The sequence below is a fragment of the Centrocercus urophasianus genome, unplaced genomic scaffold (genome assembly GCF_019232065.1).
Source record: "Centrocercus urophasianus isolate 14NV4802_14NV808 unplaced genomic scaffold, USGS_Curo_1.0 seq_23, whole genome shotgun sequence".
Lineage (NCBI taxonomy): Eukaryota > Metazoa > Chordata > Aves > Galliformes > Phasianidae > Centrocercus > Centrocercus urophasianus.
In genome coordinates, this window is record NW_024884789.1 from 7,491,041 (window position 1) to 7,515,651 (window position 24,611).

The following is a 24,611-nucleotide window of genomic DNA, read 5'->3' on the forward strand; positions in this document are numbered from 1 at the left end:
AAGAGAATTGCAGTCTGGAAGATGGGCTGACACTTGGTGGTTGTCTTGGCAACAGAAAAGCTTGACTGTGTGAGCAACGCTTCGACATCTTTAGTTCTGGAGCAGTTCTGTCTTTAAGGAAGATGATTCCAAGTCGTGCTGGGGTAGTTGAAGCCCCCCATGCTCTTGTGCACCCCTCTGACAGAGGTTAATGCCCTGAGACCACAAAGGCTGGATGAACACAGGTGTCTGCTTCTTAGCTACCGCTGAGTTAACACCCAGAACCCTCCATCAGTTACTCATGTTAATAAGCAGGCACAAAAATCGTAGTGAGAGAGCACCTGTGTTGGCTTTGCACTCCGTGGGAAGGAGAAATAGTAGAGTTAAATCCCACAGGGAAATATAAATCAGAATCCCCATGGACAGACTTTGACAGGTAGAGGTCCTCACTATGTAATATTTAGAGTGTTTCAGGATCAGATATTAGTCATCTGAAGACAGATTTGGGCTTGTAATGTGTTTGGGGAAGGAAAAAAAAACAAATAGTCAAAATAGTCACATACGGTGTCTACAAAAAGGAAAAAGAAAACATTAAGTATTTTCTTAAATGTAGTGTGATTTAGTATGTCACACACATGAATTGTACAGCTAGATACTCAAGCAGAAAAGCAGACAGGCAACCTCATAAAATGTGTTTTCTTGTGGACTTCTATTTCAGGTACAAAGTTTAGTTCATGATATACATATTTAAAAGATGCCTCAGTTTGGTTCCTGTGGAAATATGTATTCTATATGGAATGTTTGGTAAATATTCCATATTAAAACCTTCTTAAAGCTTCCCTCTTGGGATAACAGCACAACCTGTTGGTTCCTGAATCTGTATGCTCTTTATAAGCAGGCTGGAGTGAATGTCCTATGTAACAAAATGTGTTTGGGGGGTTAATTCTGAAAGAAATAGCTGCAAACATCTTTCAAATTTTGGTTATTGTCTCTTTGAATGAAGAATTGTCCTGCTTTGTCCATAGCTTTCTGTAATTTAGGTTCAGAACACTCTGGTTTCTGCTGCTTGTTATTCATTTGCACAGCAGATAGCAATCTCCTTTTATTAACCTTTCCAAATGGTTTTGCAGGTTGTGAAACTGAAAGGTCAAGTCCTGTCTGTGATGTACCGATTTCGTACCAAAAACCGGGAGTGGATGCTGATCAGAACCAGCAGCTTCACCTTTCAGAATCCTTACTCTGATGAGATTGAATACATCATCTGCACCAACACTAATGTAAAGTATGTGCCCTTCCAGGTGCTCATCTATGTGCTTTGGAAAGAACCGAAGCATTACTTTTTGCTGTTCAGCAGTGTAAATGCCCATTCAGGTTTTTGTGTTACTAGCCACGTTTTGTTTCTCTGTACCAATCTGTAGCAGAGCTTTTCTGCATCACCAGATCCTGCAGCATAGCTGCTTCTCTCATTATCCTGCGATGCTTCCAGGCCTTGGCTGCACAAGGAGAATCCTCACTTATCTTTGTTGTCATTAGGCAGGCCCCTTGATCTCAGTCCAGGCTGCTTTAAACTAACACAGAGCTTCCGGCAGCAGACCAGCTGTCCTGATATTGGAGAAAGGTTAGCCTGATTCCTAAGCCAAAGAGAAAATTACATGTGTGCTTTAATAAGTATCACGCAAGAAAACAAGACTCCTGCCTCTTGTCTGCTGTGGTCTTACTGTTATCCTGGGTATCTTCTCCTTGAGCTCTGCTTGCTCTTGCAGCCTATAAAAGCAATGGCAATATGATTTCCTAGTTGGTTGAAGTGGGAAGGGCTACTCCTCTACTGTTAACATCTGGTAGAATATCCCTAAGTATGGTGATAGATCCAGCCCTTCATACGAAAAGGGGAATGGAATCATCATGTATTTGAATAAAAACTTCCAAAAATCTGTCACTGGACTTTTTAGAAGGAGGTGGAATTAGTGAGTGTCTCATTCTGTAGCTGATAGAACTGCTTCTAAGGAAAAGTCTGGCTAGGAGTATAGCAGGGGTTTGTCACTGTTTAACTGAGCAGAGAAGATTTCGGAGGCAGCAACTGCAGAAGCTAATCTGGTCTTGATAAAGCTGTTGCTTTTGTAGTTGTTAGAGTTTTTTGTTGTTGTTTTTTTTTTTAATGTCCTTTTCATAAATATTTCCTCTTTCTAGTGTAAACTTAAATTATTTCTAAAACAAAATCTACTTCTGGTCTGACCTGGGTTTTTTGGTGGCTTATTTGTTTTTCTTTTTTGCCAAGTGTTTAACTTTGAGGAAATTATTAGATTTAAAATCTCAACCTGTTGGACTGTGTAATGGAAATGCTGAATAAGCAATCTACCAGTGGAGATGCATGGTGAGAATTCTACTTGGAAAACCAAAGCCCCAGGGTGTTGGCATTTCATCTTAGAAATCTCATAAGTGTCTCTGTGTGCTCCCTGACTTGCTGCTGAAGAAAGGTATTTGGACATGACACATACCTGGGGTGGAAGACCTGTCCTTTCAGCAACTTGAAACCCATCATTAGAATCAATTTGCTTAGATCTTTTGTGCTTTAAAAGTTAAACAACCGAACAGTTCATTGAAAACAAGTGGCCTGAAACCAGGGATGATCATCTTCCTGATACTTCCTGCACTGATATTTCCACATTTATGTTGCCCTATATCTCTTTTCAAAATGATTTGTTTGCAAAAAAAAAAAAAAAAAAAAAAAAAAAGGCCAGCAAAGTAAATGGTAATTGCTGCAGTCTGTCCTAGGATGGCTTAATTGTGCTTTGTTCCCAGGAGTCCACAGCTCAGAAGGTGGAACTGCAGACTGCACTGTGTTTACTCTGGGAATGCTTCTTTCTGGGAGTCCTCTATACTGTTCAGCTTGGCATTGCAGCAGTCACTGAGATGAATAGGATTGTGCCAGATTCTGGCTCCTGTTATATTTCTTTTGCTGGGTCTGAATAACAACCCAGCAATGCTGCCCTAATATGGAAGTTGCCTGCTGCTTCTTTGACAGTGGATGTTCCTTCTTTTCTCTTGTGTTGAAAATGTTCTGGTCCTATGGCAAGATACAGCCCATTATATGTCTGCTTTTGAATGGTAGAAAGAATGCATTATTCAAACTGTTTTCTGTTTTTCTCCCTGTGCTCTCACACTTCTCAGACAGATGTCCAAAGAGAACTCACTGTATTGTAGTGCTGTTCCAGGCATATATCTTTGCTTTCGCACATTTGGGATCATGTTTTGACTTTCGATTTCTTAGATGCCTTGAGACATTATTTGGCATGGTAACTGCTGCCTTTTGCCTCCTCGTTCAGCTCCTGCTCAGGCTGGCGGTTCAGTGCTGTTGGCCATCCAAATATGTCAGTGGCTGCAGCCATTGCTCTGGGTCAGGCAAAGTGCTTCACCAGGAGACCAAGCACTGCTGCCTTCCACTGCACAGCTACATGGAGAGACACTTTATCTCTTACTATGATAATGTGGCCAGCTCCAGGATATACAAGCTTGAGGGGAAAAAAAATTCAACAAGCAATTCAAAAAAAGGCAATGTACACAACAAATCTAGGTTTAAATAACTTTTTATCTGAAAATAATTGAAATCACACGGCATACATCTTTCCCTCTCTCTCTCCATTCATGGCATAGCTCTCATATTCTGTTGGTCAGCAAGCAATGTTTTCCCAAAAGACTGCAGAGGGCAGTGGTGGATCCAGTTGTGGAGGGATTCATTGATTATTGTTTGTTTTGGTTTTGCTTTTCTCTTTTCTCCCTTTTTCTGCTCTAAGGATTTTCCTTTAGAGCTTCAAACGCTCAGCTTTCCAAATCTGCTTTTGGTGCGGAGTATATTGGGAAATTAGGTTCAAATGTTCACTTAGTTCCTTGCAGAAAAAAAGACAAGAAAACTCTCAGTTTCACTGGGGTACAGTCATCCAAGAGAAACTTCCTGGAGAAATGAAGCATTTAATGTTTAGCATTTGTGCTGTGTTCGGCTGAAAAGTCACCCATCCAACCACATCTTCCTGTGCATTTGAGGCTGTTTGATTTCCAGAAAGAAATAATAATTGGGATTAATGTTTATCTAACAGAAAGTACGCAGAGCAGCGTTTGAATGAAATAATCCATCGTGGTGACAATGGAAGTCTTGAAAAACAGGGAGATCAGATATTTTTCTGACTTCTCTGGAAATGCTGATGTTTTAATTTTTGTCAACCCCGAAGTCCTGTGTTCCTTTGCATGCATTTGCGAATCTTCCAGATGCCCTGAGTTTCCAGGTTTTCATCTTGGAGCCAGCTGGCTCGGGTCACTGCTGGAGGCAGCCTGCAGGATGAATCAGCCGTGCCTGGGGAGAGCAGCTCCCTAGTTCTGATTCTCTGGGGCCAAAATGCTGTTGAGACCAATTCTTCTCTCTTGGGTAGGGGTGCTAAAGATCCCCATGCCATCTGTGGGCTGCCTGATCCATCACGACATGTGTAAGATGGGCCCTTTCACAGCAGTGACTTGGATACTAGACAGAGAGGAGTTTCAAGACTTCCTGAAACAAGACTATATGAGGGCAGTCTCAAGACTTCTATTGCTGACTTTTTGTCCAAAGCAGGGAAATGTGTGTGCTTTGATGCCTGAAAAAGCAACTGTTTATATGGAGAGATTAATTCAGCTGAAATCCTCTTCAGTGTCCACAGGAACTGGTTCAGAATATTTCCTTTTCCTCCAAATGGAAGTAAAATTGAATTAACTGCCAAAAAGCTTCAGCTTTGCAAAGGGCTTTCTTGCTCAAGCCACACACTGTCCTGGTTTCATACTGGATCAAGGGGTGAGCCTGGAATTCTGCAGCATGGGCTGGAATTGTTGACTTGGGCAATACTTTACTTGCTGTGTTGGGTATCACACAGAGCCCAGAACTTTCTCTTCCATTTACTCCTTTAAGGTGTGAAACCAAAATAGAAACCAAAGATAGTTTGGCTTTTGGTTTCAGAATCCAAAGGTTATGGGATCACAGAATCATAGAATTGTCAGAAGGCAGTTTCAGTTTTGCCGAAACTGATAGCATGTTTCTGTTTGGTACCACCTTAAAGAAACAAGCTGGCACCCCATGCCTGAAGGGATGTGTGTCTGCTGCCATTCAATCAGCAGGGCTGGTTGGGTGACATGCCCACAGCAGCAGTCTTCAGCTCTCCCTGGTCGGATGCTCCAGGAACTGTAGTGTGGCTCCTTTCAGGCTTCAGACATCATTCAGACTATCTACACAGTAGCAGCAAAGATGCTAACCTGCCTTTGCATTCCAGACTTTGATGCAGTGTACCTTACACAGAGCTCAGGAAGAAACACTCAAGTATTTGATGTTTATAGGAAGTGGATTTAGTGGGTTGTTCACTGAGTTCTGTGCTGTTAACACAGTGTGATAGCTGTAATGTATTGCATGAGTATGGTATGAATATTTAATAAGTATCAGAGATGATAGAGAAGGGCAAAGGAGCACTGAGTTACAGGACTGCCTACAAAACAAATAACTGGTGAGCATGCTGTTTGGTTTGGCTCATTTGTATGTATAGAGCTGAATCAAGAAAACATGCTTTCTACGGAACAGAAGAGACCTAATGTGCTGTTTATTGACACACGCACCAAGGCATTGGTAGTAAAAACAAATGAAACAGTGTAATTAGCTTTCACGTTAACAACAGGATTTGATGGGTGTTTATTATCCACAGGGCGGTATTTAGAAAAACTTCCCCATAGATTTACCATGATTAAATTACCTCCCATAGTTCTGCTGGAAGAATGTGCATTTTATGCTTGCAGAACAAAGAATTTCTTTGCGTTCCAGAGGTAATTTTTTAGGGATTCTCTGTTGGCTGAAGCAATGTGGAAAATCCATGCTTCTTTGGTGACCTGGAGGAGTGACATTTTTGCTTGTTACTCATGGCACAAAAGTGATTCTGTGTACTATGTACTCTACAAAGTAATCCTAGCAGTATGTGTTTGGCCATCTGCTCTGATCTGGTGTGTTGCAGGTCACAGATTTTTGTCTAATTTGCCACTGAGCCTAATAGTAGCTAGTGCCTGTGTGAAGAATTACATGGAAAAGCAACAAGTCAGGACTGAAAGGCATCAAAGGGTGGAAAAAGTTGGAGTAGTCCCTCCATTGCTGTCGTGTTGCTCCCAGTCTGTTTTATTTGGTCTCAACATTTGTCTCAGTCCTTTGACGTGTGACCAAAATTATATCCTAGTTATCCAGAGCTTTGAAGTCCACAATCTTGCTATTTTGGAACATCTTGCCTGCTGTGACTGCTCATCTGTTAGGTGACTTTTTTCTTCAGAAAGAAGTCAGAAACATACAGAACTGCAACCACTGTCAAGTATCATTTGCAGCTGTCAAGCTCATTAATCCAGCTCCAGTGTTATCCTCATCTCTGAGTTTTAGCATCATTTTGAAGGGTTTGTATTTCCTTTGATAACTAGGCAAAGAGCATCATAGGTACAGCGTGCATCCCTAAACTAGGAGTAATCTTGCTGATTGTGACCAAGTGACAGAAAGCAGCTGTTACTGGAACGTGCAGAGCATTCAGGTAATGTATCTGTACAAAGAAAATCATGCATTGGAGGGTGCAATCCGCAAAAGACAAAGCATTTAGTCACAAAATATTCCAGTTCCACTTCTGTGCCACTAAAACCTTTAACCGAAGTTCTCTGCAGGGATTCAGATATTATTCTGTGGGAAAAACCAAGTAGCTTTTTTTGAGGGACCATTCCAACCTTTTCAAAGTCAGCAGAGTGCCAGAAGCCGAGTGTTGTGTCCTGTGTTATCAAACAGTTACAGAGTGCATGTGGATGAGCTGCTGAGAATGGGGTTTGAATGGCAGCAGTGTGCCTACTGTGCTGGAGCTCAGTGCTGCCCTGAGCAGCTCTCACACTGCAGTCCCAGCTGGGACTTGGGACACACATGGGTTTGATGTGTGAATTTGTCCTTTCCAATCTTAAAAAGCGAGTGGATAAAAGGGTTCAGAACATCACTGTGCTGGGTACATGACAGCTATAAAAAAGATACGTACATTTTTATAAATAATATTTGTGCATATGGAATGTGAGTATCTCTGGGTGGTCACCACCTGCTTGTTGTCCCTACAAGTCTTCATCAGTAGGAAATGTCACCTGTTGGTTATTTCTTGTGACTTCCAATGATTTTCTCTGCTGGTATTGCTAATTGCTGTAGTTAAAGAACAGTGCCTGATGCTAAACACAAATCAAGCACATTTCAAGCATCTGCAGATGCTAAAGTTCTTTGTTCTGGCATACAGCCCCCAAAGTTTATTGGCTCTGGCAGTTTCTTCTGAAGTATTTTTCTATTACTGCTGCACATTTAATTTTTTCTTAAGTTCATATAATTGGATTAAAGCTATTACTTCCAGTGATTCTTATCTCCTTTGAACAACTGACATTTTTCTGTTTGATTAGCTTTAGCAGGAGGCTTGTGTTTTCTGTAACATTTGTCAACACAGATTTATTTTAGGTAATGATTTCATTTACATAGTAGTACGAATTTATTTCTTGATGTTCACTTAAAAGATTTCAGAAACGAGATAGGATGTGGACTTGGATCCTTAGGAGAGTAGAACTGAAGAATATTAAAGAGATTTTATTACAAAGGTTTTATATTCAGTTCTAACTCATCATACTGTTCCATGTGCCATTCAAACAGGGTTCTGATCACTTTTTTCTTATTAACTGGTGTAATGTATTGGTGTTGCTGGACTTTTCCTGTTTACTTCAGCAGGATCAGGGAAGAGGTTTGGCATATTCATCCTTAACGTGAGGAAGATGTTCGTGATGGTTAAAAGTGAATCCTTAAGTCATGTATAAGGAGGTTGCATTCCATCCTCCATTACCTACCCATATTTCTGTGCCGATACAGAAAAGCTCTTCATGTGCCATATCACATTCTGTGGTGCAAGTGTTCTGAGTGTAAAAGCTTTCAAAACGGATGAATCTCAGAGGAAAGGACTTAATGCCTGAGAGACATTTCTCTCAGTATTAAATAGAAAACTGCCGCTGCCCGTTTTTCTCTATCTTAATTGTTTTTTGTAACAACATCGTTTTGTTTCCTTCGCAGGCAGCTTCAGCAGCAGCAAGCAGAACTTGAAGTACATCAGCGAGATGGGCTGTCATCCTATGATTTATCTCAGGTGAAGTTTCTCAGTACTTTTCATATTTGTGCCTCTAATCTTTTAAAATGTAAAGCATTGGCAGATTTCAGCAAAATTAAAGATGCGGTGTGACCGTCCCTGAACTCCTTTTTGTGAAATGTGTTGGAGGGAATTACCTTCCTCTGTGCATCTGTACAGGTGCCTGTTCCAAGTATACCAGCTAACGTTCATGAGAGTGGGAAGTCTGTGGAAAAGCCGGATGCTATCTTCTCCCAGGAGCGAGATCCTAGATTTGCTGAGATGTTTGCTGGCATAACTGCTTGTAAGTGGTGTTTAATTTTTCACCCTGTTTTAAGTTTGGTTACATGATGTGGAGCGCAGCCATGTGAGAATGTGCTGCATGACAGAGAAATTTCCAACAAAGTCTGTTTGCAGCACATTTCCAGAATTTGGGGTATTTCCCCCAAAGATGTAAAACTCAAGGGGTAAGAACAGCTATCATGTGGCCAGCTACTTATTGCTGTTCATTGCACAAAGGGATCTTAAAAATTGTTCATAGATGCTAAACATTCTGAGCAGAATTTTCAGTTTCCAAGTATATATTTTCTTTCTTAGACAGCAGATGTGAGTTCACCTCTCTAAATAGGCATTGATCAAGAAGGTTACCAAGCAGCTGTAAGCAAGCAAATTTTTCATCATATCAGAAGCTTCTACTTTGATGTTTTGCATTGGTATGCATCTGAGAAATAGTTACATTCTTCTGTATTTCAAAAAAATTACTGTGAGGACTGAGTGCACACAAAGTGCCCTCAGTGAAGCATTCCCCAGCCGTGTTCCAAGAGGTAGCAGCCAACTTGTCAGCTGGGCAGACATTCCTCTAGCTCACTTCAGCTTATGTTGCTTGTTGCCCTCCGTTGAGAAGACTGACAGCTGAAGGGGTCATCTGAAATATATCTGTAGGAAATAAGGCTCATTATTTCCACTGCTTGTGGAAGAACTTGTTAATCGTTTATTGTTCTTAACTGTCCCCACTGAAAAATAGAAGTTTTTACATTTGTTTTAAGTAAATCAATGTGCAAATGTCACGCAGCACATGAGGGAGACAACCACAGGGTTTGGCTCCAGGGGTGTTGGGAGATGACCTCACTGCATTGGTTCCTTGTGTCTGTCATGGCCTTTTCTAACAGAGAAGGTAGTGGAGCTGCAGGATAGCCCTGGTACTCTGTCCTCCTCTTGCTCTTACTCTTAACTTTGTTATTCTTGTTCATCCTTTTCCGTCTACTCTAACAGTGAGTCTACAGCTGAGGCCATAAAAGGGGTCCATTAGAAGGTAGCAGGACTCTAACCTTAAACACTAAAATATGTTTTCCCAAGCAAGAACATTCTGCTTTTTGGCTGCCTCATTGGCTCTTTCTCAGGCAGCTCTCAACTGTGGGGAGGGGTTAGGGTTAAGGGTGCAGCAAGCTGTGAGGTAGCTGAGAGGTTATGTTCTTGGAAATGCCATTTCACTTTTTATTCTCATCAATTTACAGGGTATGCTTTTTTTGGTATCTTACCATGTCTGAATTTCTCATGGGAGCTGTGATCAAGGTCTTCTCTGAATGATAAAAAGAAATGGTTCTCAGTCGGAGATGAGATAGGCTATCCAAAACCAATATTGACAAACCTGTGTGCTGCTCGCAAGACTTTTTCATTATGTTGGTACCAGATCTCAAGCTCTGCTATGTTCTGTAAAAATACAGGTTTGACATACAGGAATTGTTGGATAATCACATGCGGTGGCCACACATAATTAAAAACTGAAGTGGAAAGAGGAGGGCTGGCATCACCCATTCATACAGGTGCCTTGTGGTACAGTTGTGACAGAGGTGTTCGTTCTGCAGGCAGAAATACTGGTCCTGCTGCCACAAGAGTAATGGCTGACCAGTAAAGGGACCTTGGTGTAGGGAAGGGAGTTAAAAAGGAGTTGGAATAAGGATGCAGGTAAAGCACCAAAACAAAGTAGATATACAGTGTTGTATGGTAAGGGCAGTGAAGTAGTGTGGCAAATCATGAATGGGAATAAGAGTTCTTAAAGCTGATTTAGCTGCTTGCAATTAGTTTAGCTGCTCCCTTTGTCTTGGCTTCATCCCGCAGCATGGACCCGCTAGCTGCCATGGTAACTTTTCTCCACTTGAGGAATTCAAGTTCATTTAGAGCGTTTTCAGTGCTGCTGTTGAGACGTTTTCAAATGGCTAAAATAGCTGCAGGATTTTGGCTCAGCCTGTTCCAGCCCTGAAAGCTTGGTATCCCAGCAAAGGGTGGCCTTAGAAAATGAGAGGTCTCAAACAAGAATTACACTGCTGAAGGCGGGGGGGGGGGGGGGGATGGAAAAAGAAAAAAAAAAAAAAAAAAAAAAAAAAAAAAAGGCAAAATCATCTGCCCTTCCCTTCTTCTTGGAGATGTCCTTACCCCAACCCATTCTCAATTAGTCCCTCCTACCATATGCACAACTTTCTCTAGCCCTTGTCCCCTTGTCCCCATTTCTCCCTGCTGTTTTTATATCAGAGTGTAAGTTTGCAGCCCAGACTGTGCTGAGCAGGTTGTAGCCAGTGAGGAGTTTCTACAATTTCCTACACTGAAGAGGAGAAGCAATGCCAGCTTGCATCAGTAGCATACATCCTCCTTCTCTGAAGTTCTTGTGATGTAATTTGAGGTGAATTCTTCATCTGTGAAGGAGATATTAGATACTTGTTAAGAAAATAACATAATAAAAACTTAGGTAACAGCAAAGAGGTGGTGTGTATTGGAGATCCTTGATGAACCAAGCTCACAAGATCTCTAAAAGGTAGAGAAAGCTACAAAATACTTGTACTGGTTGTGAGCTGTGTGGGCCTTGTGTCCAGGAGGGCAATTGTGAGTGGGAGAATGAAAAGAGCAAAGGGGAATTTGAGGAGGCAGACTTGATTTCTCGGCCTGTCAGAGGTGTGTAGCATCAGGTGGTTGCAAAGCCATCTGTGAGCTGTGGGTGTTTTACACTTGAAAATAGTAAGGGAAAATGGGGAAAGTGAATAAGGGGTGGTGAAGCGGATCTTTCAATTATTTTAAGAGAAGTAAATAGCAGTGAGGTTTCCCTGGGCTTCAGAATAATTCAGCTCAAGAAGATTAAATTAAGGGACTGAATGGCATTGTTGTCTAATTCAACTAGAGATTGATCTCCAGTTGCCACATTAAGAGCAGACTATAAAAGTTAATGGCATCTCCATGTGTGTATTACTCACTATGTTACTCTGTCTTTCCACACCACTACAATGCCTGCACTGTATTTCTTGGCTCTCCCAAGCCACACATAGAACCCTTGGCTGAATGGAGCAGGGGTTCTCTGATACAATTCCTTGGTGCATTTAACCCTGCTGCTGCCTCCATACAAACAGGCTGCAAGATCTGGAGCAGCTTCCAGTGGGCACCACGAAGGTCTGGACTGTGTGACTGCAGGGCATGTAGCAGTGTCGTGTTCCATGCAAACAATAGCATTAATGAGGTACATCCTGGGGAAGGGCTGTGAAGTACACTCAAGCCAGCTGTGTCTCTAATTTCATATTGAATTGTCATATGGCTCTTTTGTGTCATAATGTACTCCACAGGGCTTTTTCATAAAAGTTTGAGAAGGGAAGAGCAATCCCTGCTGTGTGTATACGTTGCTATTTTCTTTAAGTAATTTTTCTTGTCCCCTAAGCATTTATTTTTCTTTCATTCACTTTTCTTTTGTAGCAGATAAAAAAATGATGGCCTCAGCATCCACAGCAGGAAACCAGCAGCTGTATTCACAGGGAAGCCCATTTCAGCCAGGACATTCAGGAAAGAGTTTCAGGTACTGTAGTCCAGATCCTGAGCACTGAGTGCAAGCTGTTTCCTTCAATTTGGTGGAAACCACACTAACCTATAGCAAAAGGGCTTTCTTTGCCTGTATGAACTTATCTTCTTGTATCCTTTGCTCCTACATGATGTCTCTGCATCTGCGCTAGGCTTACAAGCAGATTTGGTTTACTCAGATACAAATAGTGACTGCTAAGTAGATAGTTGTTGCTGTGATGGTGACATTGGTAAAAGATAAGCAGTAACAAATCTGAGAGGTGATGGGGCAGGCTCACATGTCTGTCTGATTGAACATTCACCCAACTAGGAAGGTTCACAGATTTACCCCGAGCTGCTTTGTGCTGCCTTGTGCTGCTTGTGCAGGCTGCCTCAAGGGCTCTATTTGTCAATGATCCAGTCTAGTGGACTCCAGTATTAATGGGAACAGAAAACTTGTTTAGAATGCCAGTATGCTCGGTAGTTCTGTAATGTTTTAAGTCATTTTTCATTAATACAGAAGGAACAGTTCTAATGTGATCTTGATTCTGAAAATTTCAATATCTGTAATACTTTTTGTACACTGGGAGTGTGTCCTAAAGCTGGGAACTGTATCTGTTTCTTCAGTTCGTCTGTGGTACATGTGCCTGGTGTGAACGACATCCAGTCGTCTTCATCAACAGGCCAGAATCTGACACAGATATCTCGCCAGCTAAATCAGAGTCAGGTTGCCTGGACAGGAAATCGCCCTCCGTTTCCAGGACAGGTATCAGTCAAAGCTGTTCTGTTTTCATAGTCATTAGAGATTTGCAGTCCTTCTTCTTTTTAGGTAAGATTTGCTAAACCTCATTTATAACTTGATTAAATGTACTTCACTTCTATCATTTATTCTCAGAGATAAATCCATTCCTCCACTTCTGTTCCTTGACAGGTTATAATAACTTGAGACAGCAGCCCTATGTGTAGCTGCATTTAGTTTGTAATAATGTTCATAATATTTACAGTTGCTGTGCTGACATAAATCCCAATAGAAGGTCTCAGTCTAGCACTTATTTTTGTGTGCACCAAATGAAATAAAAGAGGACAACTGTTACAATTTACTATTAGGCTCACACATTAATTCTTTCTTGCATCTGGCAATATTATACACAGTTAGAAGCACAATCAACAAGTGGTGCATCCAAATACAGGTGTGAATTCGGAGCAGAGGGCACAGAATCTGTTGCTTTCCATTAGCACTGCCCAGTGCTACTCACACTATGATGCATGCTGGAGGAGACAGCACATCTTTCCCTGAGGTGCCCCATAACAGCATCAGGGCTTCATTAACCCAGAAGTCACCTCTTGTTCTTGTGTTAACAAGAATAAAGTGCTTCAAAACAAAGAATAATATGAAATAATCGTGTTCTGACTATCATTAATGCTGTTCTTAATCACTAACTTTCCACTGTTTGGTAGGTTAGAATGACATCTTATGCTGGGTGATAAAATACCTTTTGAGTAACTGAGTTACTTCCACGTTAAACACATTGATGCTGCCCAGCCCTCAGTGTGCCATGGTTATTCTGTCACACCTGTTCAGTCAAACACATTTGTAAGCTGGCACTTTGTTGGGTAATATGGAGGATTCTAAAAGTGACGTTAAAGGATTACTCATCCCTCTTTCTGTCCAAGTCAACAGAGTTTATATGTGAGCATGAGGAAATTGGAATTCATTCATTGTAAAGAAAGAGTTAAGCCTTGCAGAAGTAACACATGCTGTCCTTATCATTGTAAAAAAGCTTTAGAAATGGACGATGTCTTAGTTTGGAAATGAGCTGAAGAATTAATAGCATCTTCATCATGTTATATGCCTGTTGGGATCTCTCTTCCTCCTCCAGGTTCATTGCGTTTGTCTCAGACAATCTTCACTTGAGCGCATTGATTGCCAATAGCAGCTCACATCATTAAAGCATCTAGAGATGTAATCACCTTTTATTTCTATTTGTGGAACTGGCTAGGCAGTGTTTTTCTTGGAACTTCTGCATTTGTTCATAATGCAGGAGATGGGAAATAGTTTATTAGCAGATTTTATCTGTAGTGTTACTTGTTGTAGCACGTGGTTTTGGATGACATGCTTCACCTCCCTTAGTCTCAGTATACATCTCAAAGCAGTCTTACAGTGTTTAATCATTTGTATAACATTCATGGAGATTCTGTGGTGAAACCATTATGTAGGTGAAAATGACAGCAAGTTGCTTTTTAATACCCTTGAATTAATTTTGCTGCCCTGTTAAATCCAAGTTGGACTGTTTGTTCCCTACTCCCAGGGATTGTGATTCACACTACCTCCCAAATTTTTTTACAAGGCAAAATAACTTTGTTCCCTGTATTCTTGAGGCAGGGAGTGTAAGCAGATCATTATCTTCTTTGGCCAATTTTCCCCAAGCACTGGTGACTCTAATCATCTGAAAACTCCCTACGTTCTACAAGACAGACAGATAACTGTGATTTTCCTGTGGCACTGCAAAATCAAAACACATGGCAACTAATTCTTCACAGCTCTTCAGTTTGAGATTAATCCTTGTGATAGAGGTGAAGGAAATCTTGTTTTTACCAGTAGCTCTTATTGCCTGCATGTAAGTTAATAAGCAGGAGAGCCATAAGTGTTGATTTATAGCTTCTTGTGTTGCTTACGCAGCAATATGTTGGCTTTGACAGAAATTAAATATGACTGAGATGGGGAGAAAGTGCACATTCATATGTGCAGGATTTATTTAGTTTATGCTGTGTATTGTTAAGAACGTGTGTCTGTAGAGATGCTCTTCAACAATAAAAATAATTCCTTTCTTTCACCCCGTATTCCTCAGCAAATTCCGTCTCAGTCTGGCAAGGCTCAGTCATCTCCCTTTGGGATTGGGACAAGTCACACCTACCCAGCAGATCCATCATCATACAGCCCACTTTCCAGCCCTGCCACCTCTTCTCCAAGTGGGAATGCCTACTCCAGCTTAGCAAACCGAAGTGCAGGGTTCGGTAAGTTTTGAACAAAGCAGCACAGAAATGCCCATAAAAATGAAACGTTGCGGCACAAATGGAATTTAAAATCCTCCAGCTTTGTCTTTTGGTGCTTCAGTTGGGAAGCTTGGGGTGTGAAAAGGTTCTGCTCTCGTTTTGTGCACAGCAGACTGCGATAACCTGTTCCCTCCGTGATGCATCCTCTACATCCAGCAGACTTTGGAATATTGTGACATTCCGTAATACGAAGTTGCATCTTTTTCCCTGTCAGTTGTGTCATGAAAGATTCATAGGTTGCTTGTGCCACTAATACGTCTTCCCAAACTGTAGCCAGAAGGTTCAGTCTCTACTTCTAATGATAACACCTAAATGGCACGATAAAATTTACATTCTTTCAGTTTTTCAACTTCTCTGATGGCACAGTGTTATCCCCTTGTCTGGGGATGGCTTGCTGCTATTTGGCTGGACGCAGGATTGTGCTGACCATGCTGCCATTTTGGGAAGTGGTTTTCCTTTTCTGTGCTCAGCTAGTGGATTTCAGACTGTGTGAACCCTTGGTGAAGATTTCTGGACTCCAGGAGTACAACAAGATTCAAGAGTAAAAAAAATTGAAGGTTTGTCAGTGATAAACACACACAGAGTGCATGGGAGATGTTGCTGGCTGATAGAAGGCTGCAATTCCAGAAAACTTAGGTAGAATCGTAGTAAAGGGTGCAGTTTTTCACTTCTTTCTTGAGACTACGACAGGAGCAGATCAGCCTCCCTAAGTTCAGTCCCCTAAGTTCAGTCCTGTGCTGCATTGCTTGGAATAAATACAGTGAAATGGAGCTTTTCCCGCAGAGCTTATTCATGACTCCATTTTCATTTCCATTAGGCTTTGTACATTTGTTTATGAGACAGCCTTGCATTTCAGGCCTAAGCTACTTGGCAGGAACCCTTTCACCTAATGAGAAACATTTCCTGACCTACATCAGTTTGGATGCTATTAATAACAGCCTTCACAAAGACGAATGTCTTCAACCTCTGGCTTGCAGTCACTCTTTTGCTGAAAAGGAGCATCATTTGCCTCACTGACTTAATTTCAGTTTATTCTTCTGAGAAAACAAATATTGCAAGTTTTTTTTTTTAAGAGCTACTTAGATGAATTTTATTTTGGCTAATAAAACGAATATAGGATTTCTGAGTCAGCTGAATTATTGTGTAGTAATGTCAGTAAGGAAGAGCTGTAATTGTTTACTTCAGATGTGATGGAAATACATCACTGCAGCCTGTATATCATCCTGTGAAACGTTCATTTTATCTGTTTTGCTTGGTTTAGCTGGTAGTCAAAAGGATTGAAGCACTGATTATGGAATAGTAATTGATTTGACATTACAGAGTCTGGTTATTGGAGACCTGACGTAACGTGGTGCACAGAAGTTTGGTATCCTTGGAGGAGGTGCTGATAATCTGGGACAACCAGATCTACCAAGCTGGGTTGCCTGTAGCATGGGGAAGACAGGCAAAAACAGTAGGAATAGATATTAAAAAAAAAAAAAAAAATAGAGGGAAAAGTGTTAGCCTGTCAGGAAGCTTTCCAACATGCTAAATCTTAGAAGGAGATTTTGACGGTGACTAAAACTGTCCAAAAATGTATAAATTTGGGGCCAATCTGTAGAAATAGAGGACAAAATGAATTCAGCTTAGTATGAGCTGTGACTGCTCATGCAGTGTGTGTGTAACAGATGACTGAATTAACGTGTGTGGCATCATATTTTTTTCTGGCAGGTTATTTGGAAGAAATCCATCTCCCTGAAGTCATCATTTTAAATGTATTTACCATAAAACCTTGCTGTTCTTATTACACGGCCTTAGTCTTTAAAAGAAATTGTCACCATAATAAGATGATAATAATTTGCTATAAGCTACATGTTAAATAAATCATTTTGCAGCTGCAATATTGGCAGCTAAGATGGTGTAGCTAACAGCACTCCATATTTTTAATACAGCAATGTCTACATTTAATACAGCAGAGCTGTTGCCAGTTGATCTTACTATTTTGACATCATATACAAAATGTGAAAGTGCTTCTCAGATGAGAACTGTACGCCCACTGCTGTAGAAATGATTAGGCTTTTTAATTAAAGAGATATTTGGATGCTGCAGTTTGTTTGTTTTTTAAGTGAAATGGCAAATGAATGGCACTCAGGGTCTTTTTCAGGGGATCATTTGCAAACATAGGTGTTGGTGAATGAAGTCTCCAAAGCAGCTTTCCAAGGGGCTGCTCTCTGACTTCTGCCTTTCCTCTCTTCTTCCAGCTGAAGGTGGTCAGAGCAGCAGCCAGTTCCAGGGGAGGCCGTCCGAAGTCTGGTCCCAGTGGCAGAGCCAGCATCACAACCAGCAGAGCGGAGACCAGCACTCACACCCACAGCCCAGCCAGACCGAGGTGTTCCAGGTGAGCAGAGCCCAGTGAGCCCTTAATCCCTCTGTCACTGCTGGTTCAGATAACTGTGGCTGTCAGTGAGCTGGGATGCTAGCAGGGCTTCATGCAGTTACCTGTTACTGTGTGCTGCTGTGGGTTTGTGTTGCTTGTGCCTGCTGTTAGCTGGAACTGACTGCTAAGTAACAACTAAAGCTGTTTTTCTGTTGTATTTTAAGTTGGTTACAACACTGGTTTCCCTGTACCTGGGGTGTGTGTATTTTGCAGGGAAGCCATGAAATGGTGACAGTGTCTTTCTTACATTGTTGCTGACCTCTAAAATCCCAGTCAAGTCCAATTAAACTTCATTTCAATTCTCTTTGATAGTTCAAACAGGAAAGGAGTGTGATATTGCATAGATAGTGTCCAGTAATTTTTTGAAGCTAAATCTAGTCAGATATCAGATAGCTGGTAGATAATCCTCTTCACCTACCTGATTTTGTTACATCAAGTACAATTTTGGGCCATCACTATAGGTGGAGTGAGTCTTAACAAGTTAATAAGTTCTTGTCCTTGTATAACTTGTTTTTAATTTAGATGGAGACAGTTTGCAACAAAACAATGGAGGTAAATGCAGAAAAGACAGCTCAAGGCCCAAGTAAGGTTTTGATGTGGGGCACCTGATTATCTTTTAAACAGTAAATTTCCCTGCAAGACTGGGCTTGTGCTCAGTTGCTCTCAGGAGCAGTGCAGAAGAGGCATTAGCCTGAAAATGTTCCTGTGTGAAAGCAACGGTTCATTCACACAAACAAATAACATCACTACACCTAGAATACCTGTCTGCGTGCCATGTGGCCCAGACAAGATAAATCTGTTGTATCTCTCCCTAAGCAAAGTTTAATCACTTTGCATGTACTTTAAACCAAAAGCATCTTCAGGGTGATTTCAGTGAGCTGATGGCAGCAGAATTCAATGGCCTGCAGAGACACAGGGCTCCCTCCAGGCACTGTCTTGTGTCTAAAACAAATGCTGTATCCCAGCAAATATTTTATGAAATTATGGCAAAGGAGCGCCAAGGATTAAATGGGAAAAAGGAAGAATTGGATTCACTTGAAAGGCCTTCAAGAAGTTGCTGGTGCTGTTTGTGCCTGAAGCCAGCCCTAGGTTAGGTGGACGTGAGGAGAGAGGCAAACTCGGAAGAGGAGCCATCCTGCCAGTCTGTAACAGGAGACGTTGCCTCAAAGGCCCCAGCAGCAGAAATGCCTTGGAGAGGACGGGAATTGAAACAGGTGGGGGCAGACAGGGCTTCCCATTGTCTGGGGAGGAATGTGGGGAGAGGTAAAGGCTGACACTGGCAGCTTGGAAGCTGCCAGTTCTGCCCACTGCCTTGTTTTTCACCGCTGGCAGCAATGCTACTGAGAGCTTGGATGGATTTTCATCTTCCCTGTTTTTGGGGTGACTGCTCAGTACGCAGCTGTTCTCAGCAGTTATTCCTTCAAAGAGCAGATCTTGTGCGTTTTCTCTGTTTGCTCTTTGGATTTTGTTTTATTGTAAGGATAATGATCCATCCATGGCGAAACTTGGCTTTACAGTAAGAGCTTATTATTGTTAGGACTGACAGGAAAAGCAAGTGTAAACTCTTAGTTTTCTCAGCAAGAGATGTCTTTTCCCTGTGGCTTCAGTCTCCAGCTGAGAGGAAAGGTTTAGTATTTTTGAAGCCTCCTGTGGGGAACTCACTTGGCTCAAGACACGTGGGAGCAATTACCATGAAATCCCATTTCTTCTCAGAAGTTTCCACCATTTCCTGTGCCATTGAAAGCACACGAAGGCTGCTTTGGGCAGCTTGTCAGGCAGGGTGGGTGTGCAGGCTTCAGTGTCCCTCAGAGCAGCAGTACATTCACTTACAGAGCATGCGTTCCCACCACCGTGCTGACATAGCAGGAATTCTTGTTGGTAGGGTGCAGGAGTGTCAGAGATACTGAATACTGCTCACCCAGTGCCGCCCTCAGTGAAGCTGGACAGTTTCCTTCTCTCCATGTGTAACTGCCCAGTACAATGGGAATTGTTTCAGCCTGTGAAGGAGTATTATGGGACGGCTCAACTGTGGTTTACTCAGAGGAGCAATCTAAAGCTGACGTCCCACATCCTGTTCAGAAAGCTCTGGCAAAACATAAGCAGCACGTAAACCTTAGCCCAGTACCCTGCACAGGTCCGTTCTCTCCTTATTTACCTAACCTTTTGCTTTTTCTGGTTCTACAGAATGAAAGAATGAACAGGAAACAGTTTGTGTCTGGATAACATGTTAGAAAGTGACACATCACTTTGATTTTTCCTTATCATGCAGGACATGCTGCCGATGCCGGGGGATCCAACGCAGGGTACTGGCAACTACAACATAGAAGATTTTGCTGATCTGGGCATGTTTCCACCATTTTCTGAATAGCTTGTGAAGCAGAAATGGAAGCTCTTCTTCAAGGCCATCTCAGTATATTTTTGGCTCTGCTTTTTCTGTGTTGCATTTCTGTAGAAGCTACTAAACCAGAAGATGCTCATATTTCAGATAGTGGTGTAGGGCTTGCTCTCTCCTCCACGGGCTGCGTTAGTGCCGACAGAGGAGCTCCAGCTCTTGGTAGTGTTCATTGACAGCTCCGTTATATTTCTTTTTTATTTTATTGTCATCTACCTCAGAGATGAAAAACTTTGTTTGATTAAAAAAAAAAAAAGATATATATCTCTGAGTCTTAAATATTTGAATGTGAATGATACCTAATACTTCCTTTGAATGGTAATTTTTAAATAGATCTCGCAGTAACAAAGACTAACAGAGAAAAGGTAAGGTGGTGTGTTATTACAGTGCCTACCACTCAATTTCGATGCCTTGCTTTAAGCCTAGGTTTCTGGAAGCAGACAGAGTATTCTGTTTTCTTTCATTCTTGTAGTTTTTAGTTCACTTTGAATGTGAGATTAAGCAACATAATGTAGGCCTCTCTCACCAGAAGATTCAGCTCCACCTTTTCTAACTTAAATTTGAATGTGTGTACATTTTGGTACTTTCTGTATATCTTGTGATGTATGAAGTGATTTCCTGTACTGGTTTCTTTTGCATTTTAATAGGGTCTATTCTGGAGTGTACTGAGAGGGCTTGATAATACGTGGAGGCTTTAGATACTGCAGGAGCCTCCATCACTTCACATAGTGTTCTTACTTTTAATTCAGGTGGTTATCTGTTCAGAACAAGCATTTACTTACAGAAGCTATTAGTCTGTTTTTGCACTGAATTGAGGCCTATGTAACTCTACACATTTCTCACTGGCTGCTTTAACTTTGATTGTTCTTGCTTTCCCAAAAATACTCCCTCATAAAAATAACTGTAAGCCCATCAAGATTGCAGTTTCTGTATTAGCTGCATTTCCTTTCTGTGAAGTACTTTTTATACTGTGAAACCTCACGTTTTAGCAGTGCAAGGTGGTGGCCTATTACAGTGAAATCATTCAGGCTCATTTGCTGTAAGCAGTGAGATGGTTTTGTAGCATACACTTTTTTAGAGTTGGTAATGGTAATGGATATCAGTTGGACTCTTGTCCACTGTGTACACAGTGATAACTTGAATTTTTGCTTGGATTCCCAAGCAGTCATTTCTGTTAAACCCTGTTAACCCTTTTCTGTTAAACACTGGGTTTTCACCTTACAAAGTGTTTCGAGTACTGGCTATTCTGAATGCTGTGTGCTTTTGCACAGAGGTAAGTTCATCAGTCTTCCTTCAGAGCTAGTCATCTACCATATCCATTCATCAGAAATGTGGTAGCAAGTTTTTTATATGCTCTCATGCATATGATGATTTATAGGAGGTTGGGTTTGTAAGCTCAGCCTTTTTAATCATTTCTTTTGGGGTGGGAGAAGGCATTGCTCAGAAAGGACAAGGAGCCCAGAGTTCCTGCATGCAGGTTTTCTGCAAACTTTGAGGTTAGAAAGATTGGGAAGCTTCCCAGAGCCTTTGCATATTGAGGATCAATCATGGACCTTGAAACAGGAACCCCCATCTAGATCCCAGTATTCACAGCCCCACATCTAGATCCTAATGTTCACAGCAATTCATAGACTTCACAGCACTACGGTTTAGCTTTTCTAGCTCCTGTTGAGTCATGGGCTGTGTTCCAATGGAAAGGACCACATACATTACTGTAGTCCATGTTGCCAGGATAACATCTTGGAAAAGCAGGCAGGCCCCTGTCCTGCAGTTTGCCCTGGCATCATGCTGAAAGGCAGTGCAGGCTGCCAGGCCCGCAGTGGCACAGGGACCATGGGGTGTTTTTCCACCTTCCTTTGCTTCCCCAGACCTCAGGCAGAACAGCATGTAGTTTTCAGTATCCAGGAAGAGCCTTTTCTACTTTTTCTCTTGCCAAGTCTGGGACCAATCTCTTATCCTACGTGCAAGTGGGGCTAGAGACACTTTTTCTTAGGAAATTTTTTAATGTATCTAGATGCAGTGCTGCAGAGGCCTCAGATCTCCTGATCTGTACTTGCCTCACCAAAATCACACTGAAAACAAAAAATCATACCTCTTCTCTCCCAGAGATAGGGAAAGTACCTTCTTAGGTGAGCGAGCCATGCACTTACGCACAATTCATTTGAATACATGAATGTTAATTCTCTTGGAGCGTTCTCCCTTTCCAACCATCTCTGAATTACATAAACAAAGCTCTGCTGTCCTCAGAAATTCACTATTTCTGAAAAAGAAGCCTTGGTGCATTGCAGGCTGGGGGAAGGCAGGGTCAGCATCTGCATGCTTTGGTAGGGAGCAGCAGTCTGTAGAATGTGATCATAAGGGAGAGCAGCAGATGAGCAGTTTCTGTCTCTGTGCAGAAGATGCTGAAGATGATACATTTCAGTTCTAGAATTTTTTAAGAACCGTTAGTCTGTAAAGTGAAAAATGAATCAAAAATGCTCTGTTTCCTTTTACCTGACAGACTGTTCTGAGCGTATTTATAATTCATTCTGAATTCAATCTACAATTAAGATGTATGCAGTTGTCTTTATCCTAATATCAGCAGTGATGACTTCATCCTAGAATCACAGAATAGTTTGGGTTGGGAGGGACCTCAAATATCACCCAGCTCCCACCTCCCCACCATGGGTTGGATGCCACCAGCAGGTCAGGCTGCCCAAGGCCCCATCCAGCCTGGCTTTGGGCACCCACAGCTCTGGGCTGCCCCACTACCCTCTGAGTAAAGCATTTATTCCCGTCTAATGTAAATTTCCCCTCTTTTAGTTTAAAGCCATTCCCACTTGTCCTCTCTCAAAAAAATTTGACTGTGCAGTTAAAAATGCACTGTGAGCAGAATTTCAAGCACATTTTCCCTTCTTTTATTTGCTGTGTTTTTCTTTTTTCCATACAGTGACATGCCAGTGTGCCTGAGGCACCAGGGCACGAGCAGCTGCTTCTCATCTGGTAGCCCCCCACCTTTCTGTTTGGGAAAGGGGATGGCTGCTCCATTGAGGTGCAGATGGCTCCAGGTTGGGGCTTTCCCTGCAAGCCGTGGTCATCCATCCCCCTGCTTTCTTCACCTTTCCGCCCTTCCTTACCACTGCCTTCCTTGCCACACACAGATGGGGAGGTGTGGGCAGCCTTTTCCAGCGAGAAGGGAGCTTAGCGAGCTTCAGGTTCAGCAGCTCTGTGCTTCTAGCCAAGTGACTGAGGTTCAGCATCCACAGTGTCAGTGTCAGCTGCTCTGCAAAGCCCCATCCCAGCTCTTGTGGCAGAACGCGCCGCGCAGGCTGAGCCGTGCCACATCTTTTTGTCTCGTGTTCGGCTGCTAAAGCAACTTCTTTTATAATATAGCTGGCATTGTAAAGTGCATTTGGAATGCTGACGTCCTTCCTGTGTGCCATTGGTGTATCTTTGCTGGTGCTTTGGCTGCCAGTCTCTAGAATTTCCCAAGTGGTGGCTTTCTTGTTTCTTTTGTGTGCTCATTGCTAAGCTGCAAATAAAGCTGTGATTTCTGATCAAACTGTGTTGCAGACACAGTGTTTCTCAAAACCGAATCTGCTGATATTTAAACTGCAAATAGTGTCTGGGTGAGCTGTTTCCACAAGTGGGCGTGTAGACCAAGATTTTAGATGCTAAAATATTTACATTCCTTAGTTCGAACAAGCTGACCTGTTTAACGAGAGGGACTCCATCACATTCCTTGTTAGGAGCACTACTGGCAGTACCTACGGTTATGCTTTAACCAGGCAGTTCCATTTGTAGCTTTGTTGCCTTTTTTGTTGTTGTTGTTCAAGTACAGTATGAAACTGTAAATACTTGTTGCAGCACTGCCTTTCTAACTCTTACTTACTTTTGGCACAGTGTTAAATAGTGTTGGATTTACCCAATTGCTATGACATATATTTTTATACATAGGTGTACTCTTTTCTCGAGAATAACAACAGCCATTTTGTCATCAATGCCTTACCAGTGTCATACTGCTGTTGCTCTTTGTTTGCAAGGTATTGGGTGGACTAATTTCTAGTTGAGATATTTTCACTTTTCCTGGCAGTGCTCATTTGGGATCCAGGTGATTTTTGCCAGTTCCATTTTTTGCAGTTGTAAGCTGTGAGAAGAGGAGAATGTGAGCTTTGTGTTCTTCCTGTTAATGGAGCAAATGAAAGGTGATGGCACCTAATTGTCTCTAGAAGGTTGGTCTTTTCCTGCTCTAAGCCAGAGTGCGTTTCATGGAACTGATGACTGTGGGCACTGATTACTTTGTGTAGATTAATGGTCTTTAAAAAAATAATTAAAAAAAAAAATTAAAAAAAAAAAAAAGAAAAAAAAAGAAACCTCCAAAAATGGACTTCTGTCATTGTTAGGCACTTGGTTACTTATCTGTTTAAACTCTTCATATGGATGTGAAATTGTGCCGTGGATAAAGTGTATTTTGTACTTCTGAATGTTCTATATTTATGACTAACAAGTACAGAATCAGTTGTGTGTACGTATAACTAATAACTGCCTTTTTAAATTTCATTAAAATAAAAAGGTCACGAGCTGTTGTTAATTCCTGTCTTTTTGTAAATGGGTACAATATGCTGTTGGGAATCGTGGAGTGGGAGGTAATCCTGAATGATGCCAACAATCAGGCACTGGGCTTTTCTTTGCAATCTGTTTGTATGCTGCATGGTTTGGGTGGGAAGGTCCCTTTTATCTTCTTCATTTGTACAGAGGCTGTCCAGCGGGAGAAAAATGTTGGTTTGAGACATCAACTTTTGAAAGAGGTTCCAGA

The 24,611-nt window shown here is 41.8% G+C and overlaps 1 protein-coding gene across 5 annotated transcripts in view; it reads left to right on the forward strand.

Annotated features, from left to right (window-relative positions):
* The window catches only part of ARNT2 (aryl hydrocarbon receptor nuclear translocator 2), a 92,979-nt gene extending 68,593 nt beyond the window's left edge, over positions 1-24,386 (forward strand). For 4 of the 5 annotated variants that reach the window (XM_042823996.1, XM_042824000.1, XM_042823999.1 and 1 more), the window contains 8 exons: positions 1,110-1,261; positions 8,090-8,162; positions 8,322-8,445; positions 11,874-11,973; positions 12,582-12,720; positions 14,804-14,969; positions 17,249-17,385; positions 19,694-24,386. In XM_042823996.1, the coding sequence (XP_042679930.1) occupies positions 1,110-1,261; positions 8,090-8,162; positions 8,322-8,445; positions 11,874-11,973; positions 12,582-12,720; positions 14,804-14,969; positions 17,249-17,385; positions 19,694-19,792 (990 nt within the window). In that variant the 3' untranslated portion in view covers positions 19,793-24,386. The remainder of the gene's footprint in view (positions 1-1,109; positions 1,262-8,089; positions 8,163-8,321; positions 8,446-11,873; positions 11,974-12,581; positions 12,721-14,803; positions 14,970-17,248; positions 17,386-19,693) is intronic. The other variant, XM_042823997.1, reaches the window with a different exon arrangement.
* Positions 24,387-24,611: the final 225 nt, after the last annotated feature.